This window comes from Schistocerca serialis, chromosome 3, assembly GCF_023864345.2.
Source record: "Schistocerca serialis cubense isolate TAMUIC-IGC-003099 chromosome 3, iqSchSeri2.2, whole genome shotgun sequence".
Lineage (NCBI taxonomy): Eukaryota > Metazoa > Arthropoda > Insecta > Orthoptera > Acrididae > Schistocerca > Schistocerca serialis.
In genome coordinates this window covers 497,985,324-498,010,964 of record NC_064640.1, presented here as the reverse complement: position 1 = coordinate 498,010,964, position 25,641 = coordinate 497,985,324, and the positions used below count along the sequence as shown (strand labels likewise).

General features: G+C 36.8%; 1 protein-coding gene across 1 annotated transcript in view; it reads right to left on the bottom strand.

Annotated features, from left to right (window-relative positions):
• Positions 1-25,641, bottom strand: part of LOC126470385 (beta-galactosidase-like) — a 305,106-nt gene that overhangs the window by 73,058 nt on the left and 206,407 nt on the right. Inside the window, exons 7-8 of the mRNA XM_050098215.1 lie at positions 18,186-18,407; positions 2,619-2,737 (exon numbers count right to left, since the gene is read on the bottom strand). Of these exons, the coding sequence (XP_049954172.1) occupies positions 2,619-2,737; positions 18,186-18,407 (341 nt within the window). The remainder of the gene's footprint in view (positions 1-2,618; positions 2,738-18,185; positions 18,408-25,641) is intronic.

Below are 25,641 nucleotides of genomic sequence, written 5' to 3'. Positions count from 1 at the left end.
GAACTTCCGACACTATCTACTAAGTCATTTATATATATTGTGAAAAGCAATGGTCCCATAACACTCCCCTGTGGCACGCCAGAGGTTACTTTAACGTCTGTAGACGTCTCTCCATTGATAACAACATGCTGTGTTCTGTTTGCCAAAAACTCCTCAATCCAGCCACACAGCTGGTCTGATATTCCGTAGGCTCTTACTTTGCTTATCAGGCGACAGTGCGGAACTGTATCGAACGCCTTCCGGAAGTCAAGAAAAATAGCATCTACCTGGGAGCCTGTATCTAATATTTTCTGGGTCTCATGAACAAATAAGGCGAGTTGGGTCTCACACGATCGCTGTTTCCGGAATCCATGTTGATTCCTACATAGTAGATTCTGGGTTTCCAGAAATGACATGATACGCGAGCAAAAAACATGTTCTAAAATTCTACAAGAGATCGACGTAAGAGATATAGGTCTATAGTTTTGCGCATCTGCTCGACGACCCTTCTTGAAGACTGGGACTATCTGTGCTCTTTTCCAATCATTTGGAACCCTCCGTTCCTCTAGAGACTTGCGGTACACGGCTGTTAGAAGGGGGGCAAGTTCTTTCGCGTACTCTGTGTAGAATCGAATTGGTATCCCGTCAGGTCCAGTGGACTTTCCTCTATTGAGTGATTCCAGTTGCTTTTCTATTCCTTGGACACTTATTTCGATGTCAGCCATTTTTTCGTTTGTGCGAGGATTTAGAGAAGGAACTGCAGTGCGGTCTTCCTCTGTGAAACAGCTTTGGAAAAAGGTGTTTAGTATTTCAGCTTTACGCGTGTCATCCTCTGTTTCAATGCCATCATCATCCCGTAGTGTCTGGATATGCTGTTTCGAGCCACTTACTGATTTAACGTAAGACCAGAACTTCCTAGGATTTTCTGTCAAGTCGGTACATAGAATTTTACTTTCGAATTCAATGAACGCTTCACGCATAGTTAATGCTTCGTCTCCAATATTGAACTCATTAGACACGAATATTACAAGTCCACGATGTGTTATAGTTAGGCCAGCTTTATTCTTCACATTTACAGTGACTGGTCTACCTTCCACAATACGTTTCAAAATGGCCGCAAAGGGACGCCATCGCAACCAGTCAAACTCCTCAAAGAGAATAACATTATGTATGCGAAGAACTCGCATATCAATTCATTGTGTGCCATGTGACAAACGGTATTCACATCGAACACTTGTAAGAAAAACTCTCTGAGTTTCTGTTCCATTTTATGTATTATTTATAACTGTAAGTTGAATGGAATGAATGCTACAGATCCTTAAAATCCCTATATTCATGTTGAAATACCTGGTATTTACATAAAAGAAAACAGCATTTAATTTCATAACAGAAGTCATTATCTATGCAATACCTTTGTCCTAAATAAGCTACAATTTTTAAATAAAAATTGTTCATAAGCAGCTTTACAGAAACATTATTATTTATTTTACTTCCAAATGTAGCTGTTTTCCATTCTCTCTACAGAAGACACAATAGAATTGTTTGGGATTTAACTAAACACATGGAAATCAAGGTCCAAACAATTTTGTCTCCCCCACTTAATGATGAAATTAGAGTGATGAAAATTTACTGTATCACCAGGAACTGTACCAGATACTTCTGGGACTGTGATGATTAAGTTAATGCAGTTTAGTGGTTATGGACTTAAGCAGGGTTATTTTGCCACAATAATTACTAAACATCCCAAATAAAAAAGTTCACACATGTTTGCACATTGTAAGGACAAAACTTGGTGATGCATTGTGGGGGGACAATTTCCTGCCCCATCAGCCAACTAATATAGAAGGGTTCTGTGGATAAGAAAGACCTATAGTATTAGCAGGAGCAGACACCCTTCTAGGAGAAACAGTTTTGTGTAAGTAGCTTGCAATGATCACTGTTTTGTCATAGGCCATGTACCAGTCTGATTTCTTATGATCTGTGAACAAACAATGCAAGCTGTTTATGGAATGTTCATAAATCAAAAGTGTGTTCTGTGCAAGACTTGAGCAGAATTCAGTTTCTTAAATGCACAAAAGATTAGATGAAAGACAGTCAGTTACAAATATATGAGGTTTATAGAGCTGAAACATGGGTTGAATCAATGTGTCATAGGTGGCTTTATATATTCAATTTAATTTGACAAAAAGCAATTTCATTACTTTCCCAGTGGTAGTTGCCTGTGATTTTCTACTCTTTCTGCGTATCTCACCATTCCTTTGAGGTGAAAATCCCATGATAACCAAAAGAAAGAAACTATAATTAGCTGGTTATCTTCATACCAGAAAATTTCTATGAAGGTATTTTATAGAAACTGATTCCATACTGTAACCTCTCTCATAACTACAGAGACAGGTAACTGAAGGTACACTCCTGCACTGGTAACAATGGCTATTATTTCACATTGTAGTGTTGGTAATAAATTCGAAAGAGTATGTATATCATAAATGGTTAAAGAAGGAGGAAACAAAGAAAGACCATTATAAATAAAAGAACAGAACATAGCAGAAATGAAAAAAACTAAGTTAATAAAATATTGATTTAAAATACCACTAATATGTTTATGTGCCTTTGTACATCAACATTTTTAAAAAATTTACCTGTCCTATCATTTCTCGTATGGCAAAATATTTTGGAGTTGGATCCCCTGCTTCATTTAGTGGTGCATTATAATCATATGAAGTCAGCTGTGGCTCATATCTATCATTATAATTTGCACCTGAAAAAGAATTTAGTAATAATAATTAATTTATCACCTAAGAGTTTCAGAAATAGTTGCTGAGAGTTAAATCAGCTTTTAACAGATTTTTATACTTTACACATAACAGTACACAAGACAATTCCTTAACACAAATTCACACACTTAGAAGTTTCTGATAAATACGATATAAATTAAATAATCAAACTAAAATGTAACTGAAATACATGTAATTAGATTGATTGCCATATGTGCACAACAATATTACATCAATCAGCATAAAAAATATTTATTTTCTTCAGTGATTCCTAAATTTGGTAAACTGTAACCATTCCCAATTGTTAATATGTAACATTTGCATTTCATTGTGTGTGCAACAGCTGCAATTGCAAGTAAATCCAGGGGACATTTGAAGCAGAAAGTGTAATGGCATCTTGCTAAATTATTTTCATCTGTTTTGTTGTTGATGTGCCATATAGCTGGGTCCAGTTGTTTACTGTACCTCCACTTATTAGTTGGCACATATTTTTTTACTATTAATATTTCAGTCTGAAGCAGCATCATCAAAGCTGACGATTCCACTAGTCTGATCACTGATTACTGCAAAATAAATAATAACAAAAACCTGCATGAAATTTCTTTCTGTTTTGCCATAACAATTGTGGATGATTCTTATAAAAAGTTCTTGATTTTCTAGTAAGGTGACAGTGTTAATATATCACAACATTTTTACAAGTGTCATACTCCTCATTTGGTGAAGTGTTGAGGTACTTTAGATGTCCCTGTTTTTATATTACTGGGATGCCCCATATAAGAGGCTGTGAATGGCTATGTCCTGTGTATCTGACAGGTGGGGAAGTGGATGAATGGTGGTAGTGGCAAATGGGCTGGAGGTTGTAGTAGAAATTCTGCATGGGAATTCTAGATGCCTCTTGCATGTTGGACAAAGTAGGGCATGCTCTCATCACATTGCTGCTAATGTGGGATTCCATGCTGGGTAAGTTGGTAACAGTCACCCCTATTGACACAATTCTTGTGGATCCTTATTTCTATGGATTCCTGTATAATAAGATCCAAGTAGCTGGTTGCTCATCATAAAAACAATGTTCTCAAAATGAAAAATGTTATCTTCATTTATGCCTGCTGATTTCTGTTTGTGCCCCAGTCATACACACTTGATGTGTTCCTCACAACATTTTGAGATACAGTGCTGTTTTTTCCTGATGTATCAGTGGCCACGCCCACAAGTTATGCCATAAATCCCTCCTATGTTAAATGTCAGTCAATCTTTCACAGAGCCAAGGAACTCTTTTGTGTTAGGTGCTAGTTGGAAAAAAGTTTTGTGTAGCATTTTCCAAGTATTTTCTCAGCTGAACACACCTAATGTGTTCCTCACAGTGTTTTGAGGTATAGCACAACATTTGTCTGATGTAGCTGATTGCTTGTAATAAAAAAGTGTTCTCAAAATAAAAAGTGTGATCTTCATTTATGCTATGCTCCATGACTACTGATTTCTTTTAGTGCCCCAGCCATACACACCTGTGTTCCTCACAACATTTTGAGGTACTGCACTGTGTTTGCCTGATGCATCGAGGCCACTATGACAGTGTATGCTGTATATTCCTAGTACATTAAGTTTTAGTGGCTCTTTTGTAAAGAGCAGGAATTCTTTTGTCATAGGTGATGGTTGGTTGGAAGACAGTCTGATGTTGCATTTTCCAGGAGCCTTGAGATATTTTCTGGGAATGGGCAAAAGTAAGGAAGAAAGACCAGTCTCTTGCTCCCGTCCTTCTCTTTCCAGTTTGCTTCATCTTTTCTTTTTCTTGAACGTTCCTCTAATATCTGCTTCATTGTACCCATTCTTACCAAACACTTCCTTCAGGGTCTGTAGCTCAGTTGTGATACTACCTTTGCCACAGATGACACACACCTATGTACCAGATGGGTAGGTTAGAAATGTCTGCCTCTGTGCTTGAGGATGGTAGCATTTTGCAAGCAAGTAAAGGTCTCATTCTATCTACTTCATGATCTAGTGTACCATCTGCCTTCATTTATTAGTATACCCAAGAAAGGGAGACATCTATTCTTCTCTACTTCCACAGTGAATGTAACGTTTTGATGATGTTGTTAAGGTGGTCCCGACACTCATCCAGCACCTGTATACCATGTTCCCACAGTGCAAATGTCTCATAGTAGCAGAAGTGGGTTTGAATCTCCACTCCCTGAAAGTGTTCAACGTACAGATTTGCAATCCCAAGGGCCACTTCATCTGCTTGTTCAAAAAACAACCCATTGTATTTGAAATAGCTGGTTGTCTGCATGTTCAAAAAGTTTAACTATTTTTGACTCAAAGTATCGAGCTATGGATGCCAAGGAGTCTTGAAGATGCACACTTGTGAAAAGCAACATACCACTGAAGCTCATGAACAAGTCATCCTTTTGCAGTCGGCTGCCCTTAAGTACCTTTACAAAATCAGCCAAGTTCTTCTTATGGTAACTGCAATGTCACACAAGGGGCATAGCTAGATATTTGGCTAGTCCATAATTGTGGGAGTTAATGGTATTGAGTTCTGGCTGCAGATACACCCCTCTCTTGTTGATTTTTGGGAAGTCCATGCAGGTATGGTATAGCTTGTGCTCTGGGATACACTCACTTCTTGACTTCCTCTGATAGACCTGAGCTCTTTTTAACAAAACATAAGAATAAAATAAAACAATAAAAAACATTTTCCTAATCATTGTTGTAGTTGGGTCCTGGGAAATTATCATCCTATCTCGATTCTCCCAGTCTTATCTAAAATATCTGAAAAACTTGCTGTTGCACAAATCCAAAACGTCATTGCAAAATACTCTGTTATTCTAAACAATAAATTTGGTTTTCAGCAGGGGAAAAACACCACAGATGCAGTAAATAGTTTCATTGAGAAAATAAGTACATCATTAGACAAGAGAAATAAGGTGGCAGGAATTTTCTGCGACCTCACAAAGGTGTTTGATTCTGTAAACCATGCATTGCTTGTTTACAAACTTGAAAAGCATGGCATTAGCAGCAGTGCCTACAATGTCTTAAATCCTACTTATCCTAAAGAACGCAAGAGTTAGCATTTCTTCAAATGGTGCATATTATTTTTCTGACTGGGAAAAAAAAAGTCTCACGGTGTTCCAGAAGGCTCCATATTAGGCCCAGTCATATTTCTCTTCTATGTTTATGACTTACCATTAAATATCATCTCCCCATCAGTTCTGTTCACAGATGATACTTCTGTCTTAGTTGAAGATCAGGATTCAGAAAAAATTCCCAAATCTGTGATCAGTATCCTCAGTACCTTAGAAACTTGGTTTCAGCTAAATGGGTTGAATCTAAACATATCTAAGATTTACATGATGCAGTTCAAAACCAAACAGTCAAAGTGTAAGCAGATTAAGATTGTAGTCAACAACCAAGATATAGAATAAGTTTACTCAGTCAAATTCTTAGGTTTAAAATTAGATAAAAATTTGAGCTGGCAGCACACATTGAATGCCTGCCAAACAAATTGAGCAGCTTTGCATTTGCAATGCAAATGTTATCAACTGCAACTGACATGGACACATGAAAAGCAACATATATAAGGTACTTCAAATCCATTATTAGGAATGATATTGTATTTTGGGGTAACTCGACAAACATAGTGTGGATACTAAAAATACAGAAAAAAAAACATTTGAAATATGTATACTGAAAATCACAAAGAATTGTGTCGACCATTATTTAAAAAACTTAATATTTTAACTCTGTTATCCTTATACATATATGAGATTATTATGTTTTTGTACACCAGACATGAATTATTTGAGGGAAGTCATTTTGTCCATTCAGATGATACTCAAAACAAAGAAAATTTTATGCTCCCCACCCACTGCCTCAGACTGTATGCCCAGGGACCTCAACACATGGGAATGAAAATTTGTAATAAATTAAAAGGGAACAAGTTAATGCAGATGAATTTAGGTTCACTTAAAAGAAAGCTATATGAGGTACTGATACTGAAATGTTATTACTCAGTGGATGAATTCATGCAGGACAAACTGAAAATTTGACCTGGATACAATGTGTTACACATTCCAAGAAATATCCTTATAGTGTTATTATTTATTGTAGTGCTATTATTTATTAATTTAAAAATCATTGTAACTGTATTATAAATTATTGACATGTCTCCTGTACGCAAACCAAATGGATTGCAAATCTATGTCATGAGATGAATAAAACACAATTCACAATTCAAAATTCTTCTTGAACTTCTTTCAGGCTGGGTCCTGCAGTAGTAAGCCAGTTTCATGCTAGTAGTGATCAGTACGCTTTAGGATACATACATTCCCCTTATCTGCAAGAAGGACCATTATGTCAACATTATTTCTCAGTGATTTGAGAGCCTCCAGCGCCACTGCAGTCATGTTTGCTTTGGTAAGTGAGGGCTTGTTGATGACGCTGTGGGTTAGCCACCTAATTTCCTCTGTTTCTTCCTTTGCCAAGTCTCGAACAGCAGTGTATAGGAAGAAGACCCAGACATACCTGTACCTGCATGCAACACACTGCCATCACCCAGGATGGAGGCAGACATTGCTAACCATACTGGTACATGGAGCCCACATCATCAGTGACAAGAAATCCTCCCATCTGAGCTACAACTAAAGTAAGTTTTCCTTAAGAATGGGTACAGTGAAGCACATATTAGAAAGGTATTCAAGAAAAGAAAAGATGCAGTAAACTGAGAAGAGGTGAAAAAAGACACTGCATTTTCCAAGCAGCCTTACAATTTTGGTCGAGGGTGGCATCAAGTAAGGAAAGAAAGTGAATCTCTGAATCTCTGAAATCCTTTACAAAGAGGGACAGACATTCTATGATTGGCTTGATCATCTTGTTAAATGGTAGGACTTGTACTAAATCAACTACTGGAAACCCAAAAGTGTTAAATGAAGCAAACTTCAAGATATTTGATACATTATATCAAGTAGATGCAGTGAGAAAGAGAAAATTTGTTTGTGGTACATAAATATCACACACAAATATCAGAACTTTTGACTGCCAGTAAGTGACCAATGACATCATGGCTTTGAAGATGGGGATGGATCACAATTGTCAATAGGTCACCACTGAAATTTTCATATTGTGGTTTAACAGATATTCTCTGTTGCAGTTAGGTATAAAATCCTTTCTCTCTCAATTTTACCCTGACACAGTGTGACATCACACCCAGCAACAGTGATCTGGAAAGGACTTTGTGTAGATTACTAATTGTTCAAAGTATGAAAGAGGCTAATTGAAACAAACATTATTTTTAAATTTAAATCAGTATGACACCATTCTTATAGTAATGAAAGTTCTGCCAGAATTTAAATTTTTAGGAATAAAGGAGACCACTCACCAACAATGCTTTTCAGTGAGTCGTCTATGCCTAAAAATTGACATAATTCTTGTGTAGACATTTCATGAAACTTAATTTACCAGGTAGTAATTCATTATAATTGATCTTTTTAATGGCTACATTGTACAGTGAAAGAACCATAAAGACTTTCTAAGGACAGTAACTTTAATAAACATATAAATAATAAACCTGGACACCTACCAATTTATCTGTTTGCTCGCAAAGTCCAGTGACTGCAAATTGGACAGAAAAACTAAACAATGAGTTGTGGACAATGTTTGTTAGTGAAAGGTTGTTATGCTGTGGTACAGTGTTAAAATGTTAGTTTCACAACAGAAGAAGCAGTAATCTTGGTTCAAAATTGCTATGGATTGTTTTCAAATGCACAAGCATTGTACACTTCTACAGCTGGACATGAGTGGTCTTAAATATTTTGCATCAACTGTAAATAAACTGTGACTTACATATTGAACCATTCTTTCATAAAGAGCCATTTTCAATGCATCCATTACTGGACACCACAAACAACTTTGTGATAGAAATGTATTATCATTGGTTTTTGCATCAGATATATATTTTGAGTAATATAACTAGTGTATCTCAATGAATGACATGTTTGTCTTTCAAAATACCTTAATCATATTCCACAGAAAACACCACAGTTGGTATTCAAATTATTCGCACCAACTTGTATTGAACCAGGGCTCGAAGGTGGTTACAGAAATGAAAATTGGAAGCAGTTTTGAATCTCCATGAAGCACCAGCAAAAATATTGCAGTGTGAGTAGACTTTGTTCTACATCTACATCTACATCTACATGGTTACTCTACAATTCACACTTAAGTGCCTGGCAGAGGGTTCATCGAACCATTTTCATACTACTTCTCTACTGTTCCACTCTCTGATGGTGTGTGGGAAAAGGAACACCTAAATTTTTATGTTCAAACTCTGATTTCACTTATTTTATTATGATGATCATTTTTCCCTACGTAGGTGGGTGTCAACAAAATATTTTCAAAGGTAATAACTTAAATATTTTCAACATTTTGCACCCCTGTCAGCAACTGTATAAATATTAATTTTAATTTTAAAAATCAACAGCCTCAGTTGCACAGGTTACCTAGATTTACCTAGGCTTCAGTCGGGATAACCCAGCCTTCTTCAGAATAAAAGTAATTACCATTTGTCCATAGTGGACATGGTCAAGCTAAAACTACAAATCCATAATTTATTGTCAGACTGTAAAAACTTATCTGGAACAGCCTTGGCCCCACTTCGTGACCGCGATGCGGCAGCCATGAGTACTGTACTGGAACTGACCATAGTCTCATGAGACTCACCTAGGAGCACACAATACCTTGTGCCTGTGCATAATCTGTTTGAAGGGTACTTGCTGGGACAAGATGTGAAACTAACTCCTGACCTTGAATTTACTAGTAAAGTGAAATAAAAGAAAGGTACAGCTGAGGAAAAGGGCATATATGTTATCCTGTGCAGATTGTACATAGATCGACTGTCTTAACATTTATGAAGTATTCATTGGTCATGATGTCAGGAAGACATCATGTGCTTACAATGTGAGCCTGTATAGGAAAATTTTGTGCTTAAGCATGAAGTTTAATTGCCTTAAAGAACTTAGGAGTGGGAAGGATAATATAAAGCCAACATCATCATTATTATGACTAGGTTTAAAACTTTTTTTAGGTGTAAATGTTAAGCATTTGCTTAGTTTTGGTTACAATGCATGAACATCCTATTGACTTAGAACACATGAATGAAATTATGAACAAGTCTACATCTAATCTGTAACATCCGTATTCTGTAACTCATAACCAGTACTTCATAATGAAACTCAATCAAGCACGTGCATTAGTTTATTTTGACAATTTCAGGTCAAATATACTAATCTTGAATAATGACCATCTATATTATATGGCCCAAACCTGAAACAAGCTGCCCTTCTTTGCACTTTTTCGATATCCTCCATCAATCCTACCCAGTAAGGATCCCACACCGAGCAGCAATATTCCAGCAGAGGATGGACAACTGTTATGTAGGCTGTCTCTTTACTGGGTTTGTTACATCTTCTAAGTGTTCTGCCAACAAAGTGCAGTCTTTGTTTCTCCTTCCCCACAATATTGTCTATGTGGTCTTTCCAATTTAAGTTGCTCATAATTTTAATTCCTAGGTATTTAGTCAAATTGACAGCCCTTAGATTTGTGCGATTCATCATGTACCCAAAATTTATTGGATTTGTTTTAGTACCCATGTGGATGACCTCGCACTTTTCTTTGCTTATTGCCAATTGCCATTTTTCACACCATACAGAAATTCTCTCTAGATCATTTTGTAATTGGAATTGAATGTCTGATGATTTTACTAGACCGTAAATTACAGCGTCATCTGCAAACAATCTAAGGGGGCTGCTCAGGTTATCACCTACATCATTTATATAAATCAGGAACTGCAGAGGGCCTATGACACTACCTTGAAAAATGCCAGATATCACTTCTGTTCTACTCGATGATTTACTGTCTATCACTATGAACTGTGATCTCTCTGAGAGGAAATCATGAATCCAGTCACACAACTGAGACGATACTCCATATGCACGCAATTTAATTAATAGTCACTTGTGAGGAACAGTATCAAAAGCCTTCTGCAAATCTAGGAATATGGAATCAATACGAGAACCCTTGTCGACAGCACTCATTACTTCATGGGAATAAAGAGCTATCTGTGTTGCACAAGAATGATATTTTCTGAATCTATGTTGGTTATGTATCAATAAGTCATTTTCTTCAAGGTGACTCATAATTTTCGAGTACAGTATATGCTCCAAAATCCTACTGCAAATTGAGGTCAGAGATATGGGTCTGTAATTCAATGGGTTACTCCTATTTCCCTCCTTGAATATTGGTGTGACCTGTGCTACTTTCAAGTCTTTAGGAACAAATCTTTCGTCAAGTGAGTGGTTGTACATGATGGCTAAGAAAGGCGCTATTGTGTCTGCATGCTCTGAAAGGAACCTGATTGGTATGACATCTGGACCAGAAGACTTGTCTTTCTTAAGTGATTTGAGTTCTTTCAGAACACTTAAGATATCTACTTTTATGTTACTCGTGCTAACAGCTGTTCTGGTTTTGAATTCTGGAATATTTACTTCATCTTCTTTCGTGAAGGAATTATGGAAAACTGTATTTAGTAACTCCACTTTAGTGGCACCATCAGTGGTAACATTTCCATCACTATCGTGCAGTGATGGTATTGACTGTTTTTTGCCACTGGTGTACTTTACATACAACCAGAATCTCTCTGGGTTTTCTACCATATTTTGAGACAATGTTTCATTGTGGAAACTATTAAAAGCTTCTCACATTGATTTCTGCACTAAATTTTGAGCTTCCATGAAACTTAGCCAGTCTTGGGGATTTTGCATTCTTCTGAATTTGGCATGCTTTTTTCGTTGCTTCTGCAACAGTGTTCTGACTTGTTTAACATGGTGGGTCAGTCCCGTCTCTTATTAACTTACGTGGTATGAATCTATCTGTTGCTGTCGATACTGTATCTTTGAATCTGAGCCATATCTGGTCTACACTCACATAATTAGCTTGGAAGGAATGGAGACTCTCTCTTAGGAAGGCATCAAGCGAATTTTTATTTGCTGTTTTAAATAGACATATTTTGTGTTTATTTTTAGTGGGTTTGGTTGATATGGTTTTTAGCCTCGCTACAATGACCTTGTGTTCACTAATCCCTGTATCCATCATGACTCTCTCTATTAGATCAGGATTATTTGTGGCTAAGAGGTCAAGTTGTTTTCGCAATCATTTACAATCCGTGTGGGCTCATGAACTAATTGTTCAAAGTAATTCTCAGAGAAAGCATTGAGTACAATTTTGGAAGATGTTTCCTGTCTAACACCAGCTTTGAACATGTATTTTCACCAACAAATCGAGGGTAGATTGAAGTCTCCACCAATTATAGCTGTATGAGTGGGTTACTTATTTGTAATGAGATTCAAGTTTTCTTTACAGTTAAAAATATCCTTGCAATGGGACATATTAAAATTGGTTATGTGGTTTAGAAAGTATTTCATAAGTACTTGAAACACATAAATTCTATTGCTAAAACCGATTTTGATGTAAAAATCTATTGCTTTCTGACACTTAAATCATATCACATAATTTCACTTTTGCAGACATTTCAGTAATGCAGAGCTTGTTAACTGTGCAGATATTAATCACCTGAATTGTATTTTGTTTTGTGGCTATGTTCTGGTAACTTCAGGGAGCCATGTGCCCTACAGCTGTGGTGATCAGGACTGGTCAAACAGCTGTCACACAGGCAGTCAGACAGCTGTCTTATAATCTATGCAGTTTTATTGTCCTGGCTGAGGGCCCGGGGGCAACGATGGCCAAGAGGCTTGTGCACATGCAGAATATGTGCAATAGGACTACCTCGTAAGTAGCTTATACTACTGCTAAAGCCTGCCTGCACGTGAGCTGATGGGCACTTGAGGGCACCCATGCCCCATATAAGAGTGTTTTAAGAGCATGCTCCTATCCTTTGTGTTGTCAGAAACAATATGGGTGAGGTTGCAAAGTACAGTAATGCTGGTGAACTTGATCAGGACCAGGCAGACAGATGACATGGTGAGCATCCTATGCTGTGGTACAGTAGGGTGAGAAGCTGTTACCATGTCTGTGGATTGAGCAACCTTGAGGTTTTCCTTGAGCAACATATCCTCTTTTACAATGTCTTCATCAGCACATATCTGTGTGTCAGGTACAGCCTTTCCTGAGATTGCTCACATATGAGTGAATACACCATGAAATACAATGGATATCACCTTAAATTTTGCTACTTATTGGCTCATTGTAAATGAGACTTATCTTGTATTTTCTTGTTATTAAATAAATAATACTGCTCAGACACTACATGCACTCACTGGTCAGAGTACTGAACTACTATTTCAATGCATTCTTGGAAACTGAAAGAGAAAGGCTCTCACTGAGGGGAAAGCTGTCTCAGCAGTCATAAACATTTATAGTCACAACAAGCCAAAAAGTAATCATGAGGATGGTCTGTACCTGTATCTTGAGAAACAATAAGATAGTGACAGAATCATTTGCTATAGTAATTCTACATCTCCTGGCAACTGACCAACACTGGATTTGTTACCATTATGTTCAAACTATACACAAATATTACAGAGATGTTTCAGGAACTCAAATGGGAATTCCTGGAGGGAAGGTGACATTATTTTCAGAGAACACTATTGAGAGACATAACGGGAAGCAGGGCACCATTGGCCATATATTTATAATTTGGTTTAATCTGTTTGATAATCAGATTAAAAATTTATGACTGATGCTGCCCTTCCTTCTATTTTTGATCTCATTAATATCATCATGGAGCATGCTGTTCCTGATGGAAATAAACCTGAAGACTATTGAGAAAATTTAGTGAAGTGACATTTGAAGCTGACTTGCAGGACAATTCTACTTCCAACAATTCACATTTCATGCAAGAACCATGAAGATAAGATAACAGAAATCAGGGCTCGTATGTAGGAATATAGATAATCATTTTCCCCTTGTTCTTTTTGCAAGTGGAACAGGAAAGGAAATGATTAACAATGGTACAAGATACCATCCACCATCCACTGTTGGTGGCCTGTGAAGTATATATGTAAGTGTAGATGGAGACAAGGGCTGAAATCAATGATGGGGGCACGGGTGCACACTGGAATTATTCAGCAAGCAGTTGTTGATTCTGAAGCTGTTTCTAATTCTGCAGCAGCTTGTGCTCCATCTGTTCCTATAGCAGATGAAGGTGTCACTTATGTTACAGTTGTTGCATTGATGTACCTTCTTTGTATTGCTACTGCATGAATTTCAAAATAGCTCATTCCATAATGAGAATTAAATTGTGAACAACAATACTATCAGTTTCTGGTTCTAGAATGAACATTACAGTTTTGTCATAAAGTCAGAAAACAAACATAGCTTTGAGTAAATAATTTTGGAGTAGAGGAGACAACTGCACGCACACGTGCCCCCCCCCCCCCCCCCCCACACACACACACACTCACAAACCTGTGGGTCTGCATTTGTATCTGTGCTGTAGCTTGTTAAAGGATTCATCCAAAAGTTAACAAGTTTTCTTTCTTTTTTTTTTTTGTGACTGAAAATGAGTCAACAGTTCTACTATTCACTGTATGGTCTCACTTACTCCTAAATTATTTACATTCTGGAAGAACTTCCCCAAACATAGCTTTTAAATGGAGACCAAAATTTATTCAATTTGCAACACCACAATATTACCTAGGTATTGTCTATAAACTCAGATTCTACATCTACATCTACATGGATACTCTGCAAATCACATTTAAGTGCCTGGCAGAGGGTTCATCAAACCACCTTCACAAGTCTCTATTCTTCCAATCTCGTATTGTGTGCAGAAAGAATGAACACCTATAGCTTCCCGTATGAGCTCTGATTTCCCTTATTTTATCGTGGTGATCATTTCTCTCTATGTAGGTCAGTGTCAACAAAATATTTTCACATTCAAAGGAGAAAGTTGGTGATTGGAATTTCATGAGAAGATTCCGTCGCAACGAAAAACACCTTTCTTTTAATGATTTCCAGCCCAAATCCTGCATCATTTCTGTGACACTCTCTCCCATATTTCATAATAATACAAAACGTGTGGCCTTTCTTTGAACTTTTTCAATGTACTCCGTCAGTCGTATCTGGTAAGGATTCCACACCGCGCAGCAGTATCCTAAAAGAGGATGGACAAGCATAGTGTAGGCAGTCTCCTTAGTGGGTCTGTTACATAACTGAATGAAGACAGCACATACTAGCAAAACAACTGATGTAACAGACTTCTGTTGAACGCAACAAGTTAAGTCACTGTACAAAGAAGGATTAAAAAAATGCAAAAAAAGGAAGAAATAATGGTAAATGTCTCAGTTGGTATTATAGAATGATACCAAGACAATTGAAAGTTAATGTCCACTGACTGGATATCAGTGGCTGAGGGTGGTAAAAATGGGGGCATGGTAGTCACTGGCTGCCTCAAATGAAAGGTAAAAACAACTCATGTCAAGCAAGCAGAAAGGCCAGAGGAGCCCTGGAATTCTGTAGCCATTGAGGAAAGGGTAACTTGACCAGTATTGTATCTAGTGGGAATTCAGAGCTATGATAGTGTCATGTCAAGTTGCAAATATTATTACAAATATTATTCCTGTAAACCTTGCATAGATTTGGTTCCACAGCTTAGAAATTTCAGATAAATCAAAATGCTCACAGTAATTAGAAATATTCATTACCACTTTGCTAATAACCAACTAAGAAAATTAAGTAAGATTCAATAGTATGCCTATGTCAATACTTATACTAAATACACACATCAAAATAAGTTTTGCATCATCCCAGTTCCCAGAACTCCTCAAGATAGGTGTTGACTGTGGATATTGTATCACAGACACAGTCCCTTTGACTGTTCATAGATGTCACTGAACCCACCCAAAGATGTAAACAACCATGCATGAACAGCATCTATTGGATGGATGGGGTCCGACAGCTGATCAGTTCCAGTCATTCCATCAGGAAGGAGGTACACAGCTGTTCTATCTGTAGTTCAGCCATGCCTAGATAGTCAATACTGTGGCTCAATTGTGTCTGCATTGTTACTTTGTCCCAGGAAAGGTTCTCAACAAGGGAAAAGTCCACGCGTCTCGGAGTGTTCCAAAGCGATGTTGTTTGGACATGGAGGAGATACAAAGAACAGGAACTGTTGATGAAATGCCTGCTCAGGCCACCCAAGGGCTAGGACTGCAGTGGATGACTGCTACCTACAGATTATGCCTCAGAGGAACCCTGACAGCAATGCCACCATGTTGAATAATGCTTTACGTGCAGCCACAGGACGTCATGTTACAACTCAAACTGTGCGCAATAGCGAAGCCTATCTTTGCAACCATGACACCATGCAGCATGGTAAAAATGGGCCCAATAACATCTGATTGGATTGCTCAGGACTGGCATCATATTCTCTTCACCGATGAGTATCGCATATGCCTTCTACCAGACAATTGTCGGAGACATGTTTGGAGGCCGCTCAGTCAGGCTGAATGCCTTAGACACACTGTCCAGGGAGTGCAGCAAGGTGGAGGTTCCTTGCTGTTTTGGGGTGGCATTATGTGGGGCTGACTTATGCTGTTAGTGGTCATGGAAGGCACTGTAATGGCTGTACAATACGTGAATGCCATCCTCTGACCGATAGTACAACCATATTGGCATCATACTGGTGAGGCATTCAACCTCATGGCCAACAATTTGTACCCGCATTGTGCACATCTTATGAATGACTTCCTTCAGAATAATGACATTGCTCGTCTAGAGTGCCCTGCATGTTCTCCAGACATTAACCATATTGAACATATTGGGATAGATTAAAAAGGTCTGTTAATGGACGTGACCCACCAACCACTCTTAGGGATCTATGCTAAATCGCTGTTGAGGAATGGGGCAATCTGGACCAATAGTGCCTTGATGAACTTGTGGATAGTATACCACAATGAATGCAGGTATGCATCAATGCAAGAGGATGTGTTACTGGGTATTAGAGGTACAAGTGTGTACAGCAATCTGGACCACCACCTCTGAAAGTCTCACTCTATGGTGGTACAACATGCAATGTGTGGTTTCCATGAGCAATAAAAAGGGCAGAAATGATGTTTATGTTGGTCTCTATTCCAATTTCTGTACAGGTTCCAGAACTCTCGGAACCAAGATGATGCAAAACTTTTTTTGATGTGTGTACATATAAAAATTAACGTCATGTAGATGCATACAGCCATGTTCACAAACAAGGTGTCAGACAATAACTGAAGGAGTCAGTTGTCAATAATGATCATACTGTATCACAAGCTAAAGCGCAACCAATATTACAGCTTATTTTAAACACGTGATTATTTAGGTGTGCCAGAGCAGTGAATCTTCCATTTATGGATAGGACTCCCATCTTTCAGATGATGTACCTTCACATATAGTAAGCCAGGTCATGACTGTACTGGGTATCTCTCCTAAGAGTGATGAGGCACATTTTCCTCTGGCATTTGGCAAGTATAACAATTACATTTTTACAGTGTGTAACTAGAGCCAGCCCAAACACAGACTACTCACTACATCTTTCATGTGATGCCTAGTCTCAACCAAAGGCACTGGATTGTTTCCCATTACAAACAAAATGATTTTTAAACTGGCATTTTATACATCCAGCAATAAAGAAGTCCCAACTTAGTCTAGTTGAATATTAATTTTATCAATACATATTAACAGGAACAGTAAAACACAAAGAGTAACCTGAAAACCAACAGTGATGGCATCTCCCATGCCCACATTGACTGATAATGCCATGCAGTGCTGCTCAGTTGCTACTGTAGTACTCATTATTGCTCCAGTTTTAATTTCCCCTTTAATACATAATGATAAAACAAATATCATACTAGACTAATTCAGGACTGTTCTAGTAAACAGGCATGTAAAATTTTGCATTAAAAATAATTTTGTTTGTACCAGGAAACAAATCAATACTTTCCTTGGTACTCTGAGACATGATGAGTAGTATGTGTTTCAGCTGACTCCAGCAACAAATTGCAAAAATGAAATTGCAAATATCTGTCAAAACACCAGGAAAACTGCACATGAAGACACTTAGGAGAGACCCCTGGTAGAAGAGACATACAAAGGTATCAGCAGTCAGTCATCTCCAGATAATGAAGAAGCCTTGAGGTAGTATTCAAATGCAACACAGCCTGAATACTGAGTAGAGTTTATACAATGATAAAACTATCTGTCTGTGAAAATTACTGGTTTTTTGTTGTTGTAAATTCCATATATCAACAGCTGCAATGATAAATATATTGAACTAAGAAAAACCTGATTTCAAATTACATTGTAAATTTAATTTCATGTTTCAAAGGCTTTTAACGAATGTGAAGTCATATTATTTTGTGATTTAATGAAAATTATTCAAAAGTTACATACCTGAGGTGAATCCAAAATTTGTGCCACCAAAGAAGACGTAAAAGTTAACTGAAGCATTCATCTCAAGCATTTCCTCTAGGCGTGTCACAATTGCACCTGTATTTACTCTTTGGTAACTTTCTCCCCAATGAGACAACCAACCAGGATAGAACTCTGAGTTAACTAGAGGTCCTTGTGGTTCATGACGCCTCATAGCACTGAATGAAGATGCCACATTTGAACCTGAAACAAGTGTGACAAGAAGATAAATAAATCTTAAGTTGTGCAACATGCATAGAAGCTGGTGTAATCACAAACATGAGTAAATTAATTTCAGAAATGATTTAAACTGAAGCAATAATGGAATTTTCAAGTGAATACTACAATAGTTGGGGAAAAAATTATTCTGCAAATGAAGATCATGACTGACTTATTATATAATGTTGTGAAATGTTGTTGAGGATGTGTCAATGACAGAAAAAAATACATTACTTTCATTTCAGATGATGATTGTCTCAAGTAGAGTTTCTGATTGGTAAATTAATCAAACTGTATTATCCATTGACAAAATGTACCGCAGTAGGAAGTCATCCTCTTTTGGATTCTGTGTTAAGCCATACATAGTACCACTATTTCAAGTGCAACTTAATTTTAGCAATAATATCATTTTACTAAACTGGTAAAAAATCCATCCATTTGCTTCTTATGTTATACTAAGTTTGTTGCCTACAAGGGCATTGTCTAGTTAATGGGCACTGTGACAGTTCGTTACCAAAATATCAAAACTGGTGATCAGAAGTGTGGAGAATGTATATAGTCTTGTGGAAAATGGCAGTTGTTGTCTGAAGCATAGAGATAATTTGAAACTTATAGATAGGAACAGAAAATAAGTAAATGAGCACACCTATAGTAAAAAATGTTTCCTCGATATGGAATGGAAACTCAGTATTAATAGTAAAACTATAATGAAGGCTATAGTACATTTTATGAGGAAGAATACTGTTTTTTATATAAAGAGGTACATAATTAAGCCCTAATGTGATAGATAAAATGTATATAGCTTTAGTCACTGTGCTGATGAAAATGAAATAAGCAACAAAGGTATTGCAGATAGTGGAATCTCTGTGAGATGATAAAGCTTACACATTGTTTCAAGGGGAGGAAACATTTGAAAATAAATTGTTACACGTAATGTACAAAGCATTTCTACTATTTTTACAGAAACCCTCATAGTAGATTATTAAGAATCAGTGTAAGGCAAAATATGCAACTATAAAACGAGGTTTTCTCCTAAACGCAGTACATGAAACTGAAAAATTTTCTCCTTTTGCCATGTTTGATTTCGACCCAAAATGATCATTATTAACTGAATGTATGTTCTGTTATTATTATTATTACTTTTATTATTGTTGTTGTTGTGGTTGTACTACTTCTTATGGTATTTAAAATAAATGACAATAAACGAAGAAATAAACTTGGGTTTCATGAAACAAGAATTCTATAGAGAAAATGTGAATTTCTTTTAATTTCATATCAAATTGATATTAGAATGAACAATGTTGAGGAATACCTTTTGTGCTATCTCCAATTTAAGGAATTTGATCAGTTCTACAATACAGTTGCTCGTCTCTTCAGCCTAATTTGCTACAAATTTAATTCACATATAAACATTGTATTGTGGTTAGTGTAGACATTCCTGTCAGGTGATATATTAAATAAAACAATGAATTCATTTCCAGGAAGTAGGATATAGACCAATGTTTGGTGTGTTGATTTATGCCATGAGATAAAGGATAACAGAATGAGACTATTCAATTCACTTAACTCTTTCAAACAGTGAGTGAAAACATAGGTGCACTCTTCTCATGAGAAATTTCTTTTACTATGCCATTGCCTTTCCAGGTGAGTTGAATTAATAGAAAATTCTCAGATTTCCAACTGGGTGAGTTTGCTGAAGTGATAGGATCTTACAAAACATTGGGCACAGCTTTTCCAGTATATGAAATCAATTTTAACTTTCCTGTTGAAGGATGAAAGCTTCCATGCTGCTTTAACTGCTGCTTTATTTCTGTGATTAAGAGCTGGACATCTATCTAAGGCATAGTAACAAACTGTTGCATGAAACATGTTGTATTTCTTTTAAATGAGACTTCTGTTTTCACAATTGCTTTTCAGTCAACATTCAATAAAGATGTGTCTCCTTTTGCACAAAACAGTCCCATGGAATGTTATTCACATAAAATGTACCATACTCCTTCTGATACAGCTATTTCATACACCTAAAATAACTCATTATCCAGTCCCACATTTTGCTATGTACTACACACTGTTCATCTTCAAGAGAAGATAGACCATGGCTGAACTTCACTGTGCATTTTTAACTTCTGAAAAATAATGAGCAGGCTTGTAAGCCTTCACCCACATTGAATGAATTCCCATTCATTATAACCCATCCTGAAGAAAGTTTTTATAATGGGGTTGTATTCTATTTTATCAATTTGAACAAAGTGCACACAATATGACAACTTTATTGGTCACATAAACAACTGGCTAGTTAGTTAGTTACTTGTTCAATGACTGAGATTCATGATAGCTGATATGACAAAACTGTCTTCTTGATATTTACGTAAAATCATTCAAGGAAACTACAAAAACCAAATTCAGCAAGGTTTTATGGAAGATTAATCCCCACTAATTCCAAATGTGAATATAACACATTAAGTAATACACCATCTCATTCAGCGCATGTCTTCAAGAATATCAAACATGTAGAAGACGTCTCCTGAATAGTGAATGATGATGAAGGGTACAACCAGCTCAAGAGTTTCACCATATGCCCGTTACGTCTACATCCATACTCCGCAAACCAACTGATGGTGTGTGGCGGAGGATACTTTGAGTACCTCTATCGGTTCTCCCTTCTATTCCAGTCTTGTATTGTTCGTGGAAAGAAAGATTGTTGATATGCCTCTGTTGGGCTCTAATCTCTCTGATTTTATCCTCATGGTCTCTTTGTGAGATATACGTAGGATATACTGCTTGACTCCTTGGTGAAGGTATGTTCTCGAAACTCCAACAAAAGCTCATACCAAGCTACTGAGCGTCTATAAAAAACCACCAAAACAAATTCAAAACCAAAACGATAATTGCATTGCCATCGCCTGACTCCATTACGAAAACACTTCAAAAAAATTCATTAGAAACTTCATCAGCAGCAGCAAAACATGTAAAAAAAGACCAAATTTTATCAGAAAGAACAGTGGACATCGATTTCAACAACAAAAGAACTACTGTTCCTCATCAGCCAAGTATTATTTTAGACAAAAATAACAAAAACGAGAAGACTCCAAGTTCACAAGGAAACACAGCAGTAGTGGTAGAACCAACATTTGAAGTGTCAGAAACAGCACCACCATCAACAACAACAAATAGAAGGCTGTTGGACAGAAGAAATGCTGAGCCTCCTTCTCATCTCAACGATTTTTTATGTGTGGGCCCGAAGAAAAAGAAGGGACAACAGTAGGTAGTGTCAGGTGTCTCCTCTCTCCTGTCTCAAGGCAGACTCCAATGGATTCTCAGTCAGGTAACAGCACTAATAGAATGAAAAAGCAAGAGGAAGGCATCTCTTTCTTTCATCAAAATATAAGGGGCCTCTTAAACAAAATAGATCAACTCCTTATTAACATTAGTGAAAAGGACAGTATAAATAATGCCCAGATTTTGTGCTTAACTGAGCACCATGTTACTGATAAATGTGCCTTGCCATCTATAGCAAGTTATACTTTAGTAACATACTACTGTAGGGAAAGTAAAGATAAAGGTGGAGTAGCAATTTATGTTAAGGATAGTGTAGCATACAAAGCTATAGATATTAAGAAATATTGTGTGGAACAACAATTTGAGGCATGTGCCACAGAAATAACAACTAAATTCTATCCAATAATAGTGTTGGCTGTCTACAGGGCTCCTTCAGGTGACATAAAAACTTTTCTGCATTCAATGGAACTCCTTCTGTCATGGTTACTTTCAAAAGCGAAGGATATTGTAGTATTAGGTGATTTTAATATAAACTTTTTGACAGAAAATAAGAATAAAATAGACTTTGAGATTGTGATGAACTTACTCAATCTGACTTCAGTAATAAGTTTCCCAACTAGAATTACATCCGAGTGCCAAACTATGATAGACAACGTTTTTTTAGATGTAAATAGACATCAGAATTATATTGTCAGGCAGGTTATAAGTGGGCTTTCAGATCATGATGGACAAATTCTCACTATTTATGACGTTAATCTGTTCAAAAAAGAATTTCCTCGATGGAAAGTCATAAGAGTAATTAATGAAAAGGCGAAAGGAACTTTCAACCACAGGTTGCAGCAAATGGATTGGTCTTTAGTATATAGCCATGATGATGTTGATACTAAATTTAACTGTTTTATAAATGAATTCTGTGCTCTTTTTGAAGAAATATTTCCCAAGAAATGGGTCAGAAACAGTGCTTTCAATTCTGTAAGCAAGCCTTGGATTACAAAAGGTATAAAACAGTCATGTAAAACCAAAAGGGAAACTTATGCTGCAATAAGATTCTGTAAAGATGTAGAAAAATGGGAACACTATAGAATATACTGTAAAATTTTGAAGAAACTAATACAGAAATCAAAAGCCCTTTATTATGAGAAGAAAATAGATAATTCTAATAATAAAATAAAAGCAATTTGGAGCATTGTAAAAAAAGAAACAGGAAGAGATGCAACAAGTAAAGAAGATATAAATAATATCAGATATGAAGGTATCCTAATAGATAACCCCAAAAGGGTGGCTGAGATTTTTAATAAACACTTCCTATCAGTATCTCAACAGATTGGTTGCAAGCCCGATGTTGATGAAGCTGTAACTCTTTGTCAAGCTGTATATTCTAACACAATTTCAGAAATGCACCTTAATCCTGTCACTGTAGAAGAAATTCAAAAAATCATCATGTCTCTAAAAAATACGAATTCTGCAGGGGTTGATAATATATCTAGTAATTTATTGAAATATTCTTGTGTGTGGATAAGGGACATTCTCTGTCATATTTTCAATGCTTCCCTTCAGAAAGGTGTTGTTCCCAGTAGACTTAAGTATGCCATTGTGAAGCCCCTGTACAAAAAGGAGGATAAAGCTGAACTAACTAACTATCGACCTATCTCTTTGCTGACAGCTTTCTCCAAAATTCTAGAAAAGCTAATACATGTAAGAATTATTGATCATCTCATGAAGAATGAAGTTCTCAGCAAAAGCCAGTTTGGCTTTCAAAAGGGCCGTTCAACAGAAGACGCAGTCTACGCACTTGCAAATGAAGTTCTAGAAACCCTTAATGAAAAAATGCTAGCACTTGGTGTCTTCTGCGATTTATCCAAAGCGTTTGACTGTGTTGATCACCAGATTCTCTTGCAAAAAGCAAAATTAGTAGGAATAAGTGGTGTTGCAGGCAATTGGCTACAGTCGTACCTCCAAGACAGAAAACAAAAAGTTGTGTTGAATAGCTCGGGTGGAGTATGTGACACTTCCTCAGATTCTGAATGGAGTTCCATTACATGTGGAGTGCCCCAGGGCTCAATTCTTGGGCCACTATTATTCCTGATTTTTATAAATGATCTACCATCATGTACAAGCCTGCCGTGTAAATTTACATTATTTGCTGATGATACCACAATTTTTATGAGCAGTAGAACAGTCAACAATCTTGAGGAACTCAGTAATCACATACTCTCAGATATGGTTAATTGGTTCAAGGTGAATGGCCTCTCATTAAATTCCAGTAAGACCAGCTTTATTCAATTCTGTACAAAAACAGAAAAAGAGAGAGAGGTAAGTGTGACATGTGGTAATCAACCAATAGTCAGAATGGAAACAACAAAATTTCTTGGAGTGCACATTGACAAGAAAATGAACTGGTCTTCACATATTATTGATCTCTGTAAGAGGCTTAGCTCTGCTACCTATGCTTTACGGGTTGTCACTACATGTGTTGAACCTAACACTGCAAAAGTGGCCTATTATGGCTATATTCATTGTCTCATTGAGTACGGAATTATTTTTTGGGGCAACCAGCCATTAGCAAGGAAAGTGTTCATTGCACAGAAGCGAGCTTTAAGAATTATATGTAGATTGCGCCCAAGAGACTCTTGTAGAAATAGTTTTCGTAATCTTAAAATATACACAACTACATGCCAATATATTTTTTCTCTCATGTGTTTTGTTTGTAAAAATATAGATATATTTCAACCAAATAGTAATTATCATGAGCATAACACTCGGAGGAAGAATGACATACACAGTGAACTCAGAAATTTGAGCTTGGCACAAAAGGGTGTCCATTACACTGGAGCAAAACTCTTCAATGCTCTTCCTCCCGAAATAAAGACAAAGATTCATAACAATAACGAGTTTAAGAAAGCACTAAAAATATTTCTGCTAGAAAAAGCTTTTTACAGTCTAGATGAATTTTTAACTAAATAAATTGTAATATTTTAATATTATATAATATAAGTTGACATAATGCCACTACGAATTTTATTTAACCTGAGATCTGTATCTGTGTGTGCTCCGTATCTGTTTTCTGTAGTGTTTTAATAATTCTAAGAAAATATGTATTTTCTTTTTCTATATTGCTGCCCAAAGAATTTACTGTATAAGTTTTTATATAATTATGTACTCAAATTTCTGTATATGCTATAAGATTATCAGACTGTATTTGTAAAAAACTGACTCGTTCCACGTCCTTGTGTATTCAACACAGTTGACCTATGGGACACGAAATAAATCAAATCAAATCAAATCTCTTGCAGAGTCTTCCACTGGAGTTTATCTATCATCTCCATAATGCTTTCGCAATTACTACATGATCCTGTAATGAAGCAAGCTGCTCTCCACTGGATCTGCTCTGTCTCCTCTATCAAACCTATCTGGTATGGATCCCACACCTGTGAGCAGTATTCAAGCAGTGGGCAAACAAATGTACTGTAACCTACTTCCTTTGTTTACGGATTGCATTTCCTTAGGATTCTTCCAATGAATCTCAGTCTGGCATCTGCTTACCGATGATTAATTTAATATGGTCATTCCAGTTTCAATCACTCCTAATGCCTACTCCCAGATAATTTATGGAATTAATTGCTTCCAGCTGCTGACCTGCTATATTGTAGCTAAATGATACAGGATCTTTCTTTCTATGTATTTGCAGCACATTACACTTGTCTACATTGAGATTCAATTGCCATTCCCTGCACCACGCGTCAATTTGTTGCAGATCCTCCTGCATTTCAGTACAATTTTCCATTGTTACAACCTCTCAATATACTACAGCACCATCTGCAAATAGTCTCAGTGAACTTCCAATGTTATCCATAAGGTCATTTATATATATTGTGAATAGCAACGGTCCTATGACACTCCCCTGCAGCACTCCTGAAATCACTCTTACTTTGGAAGACTT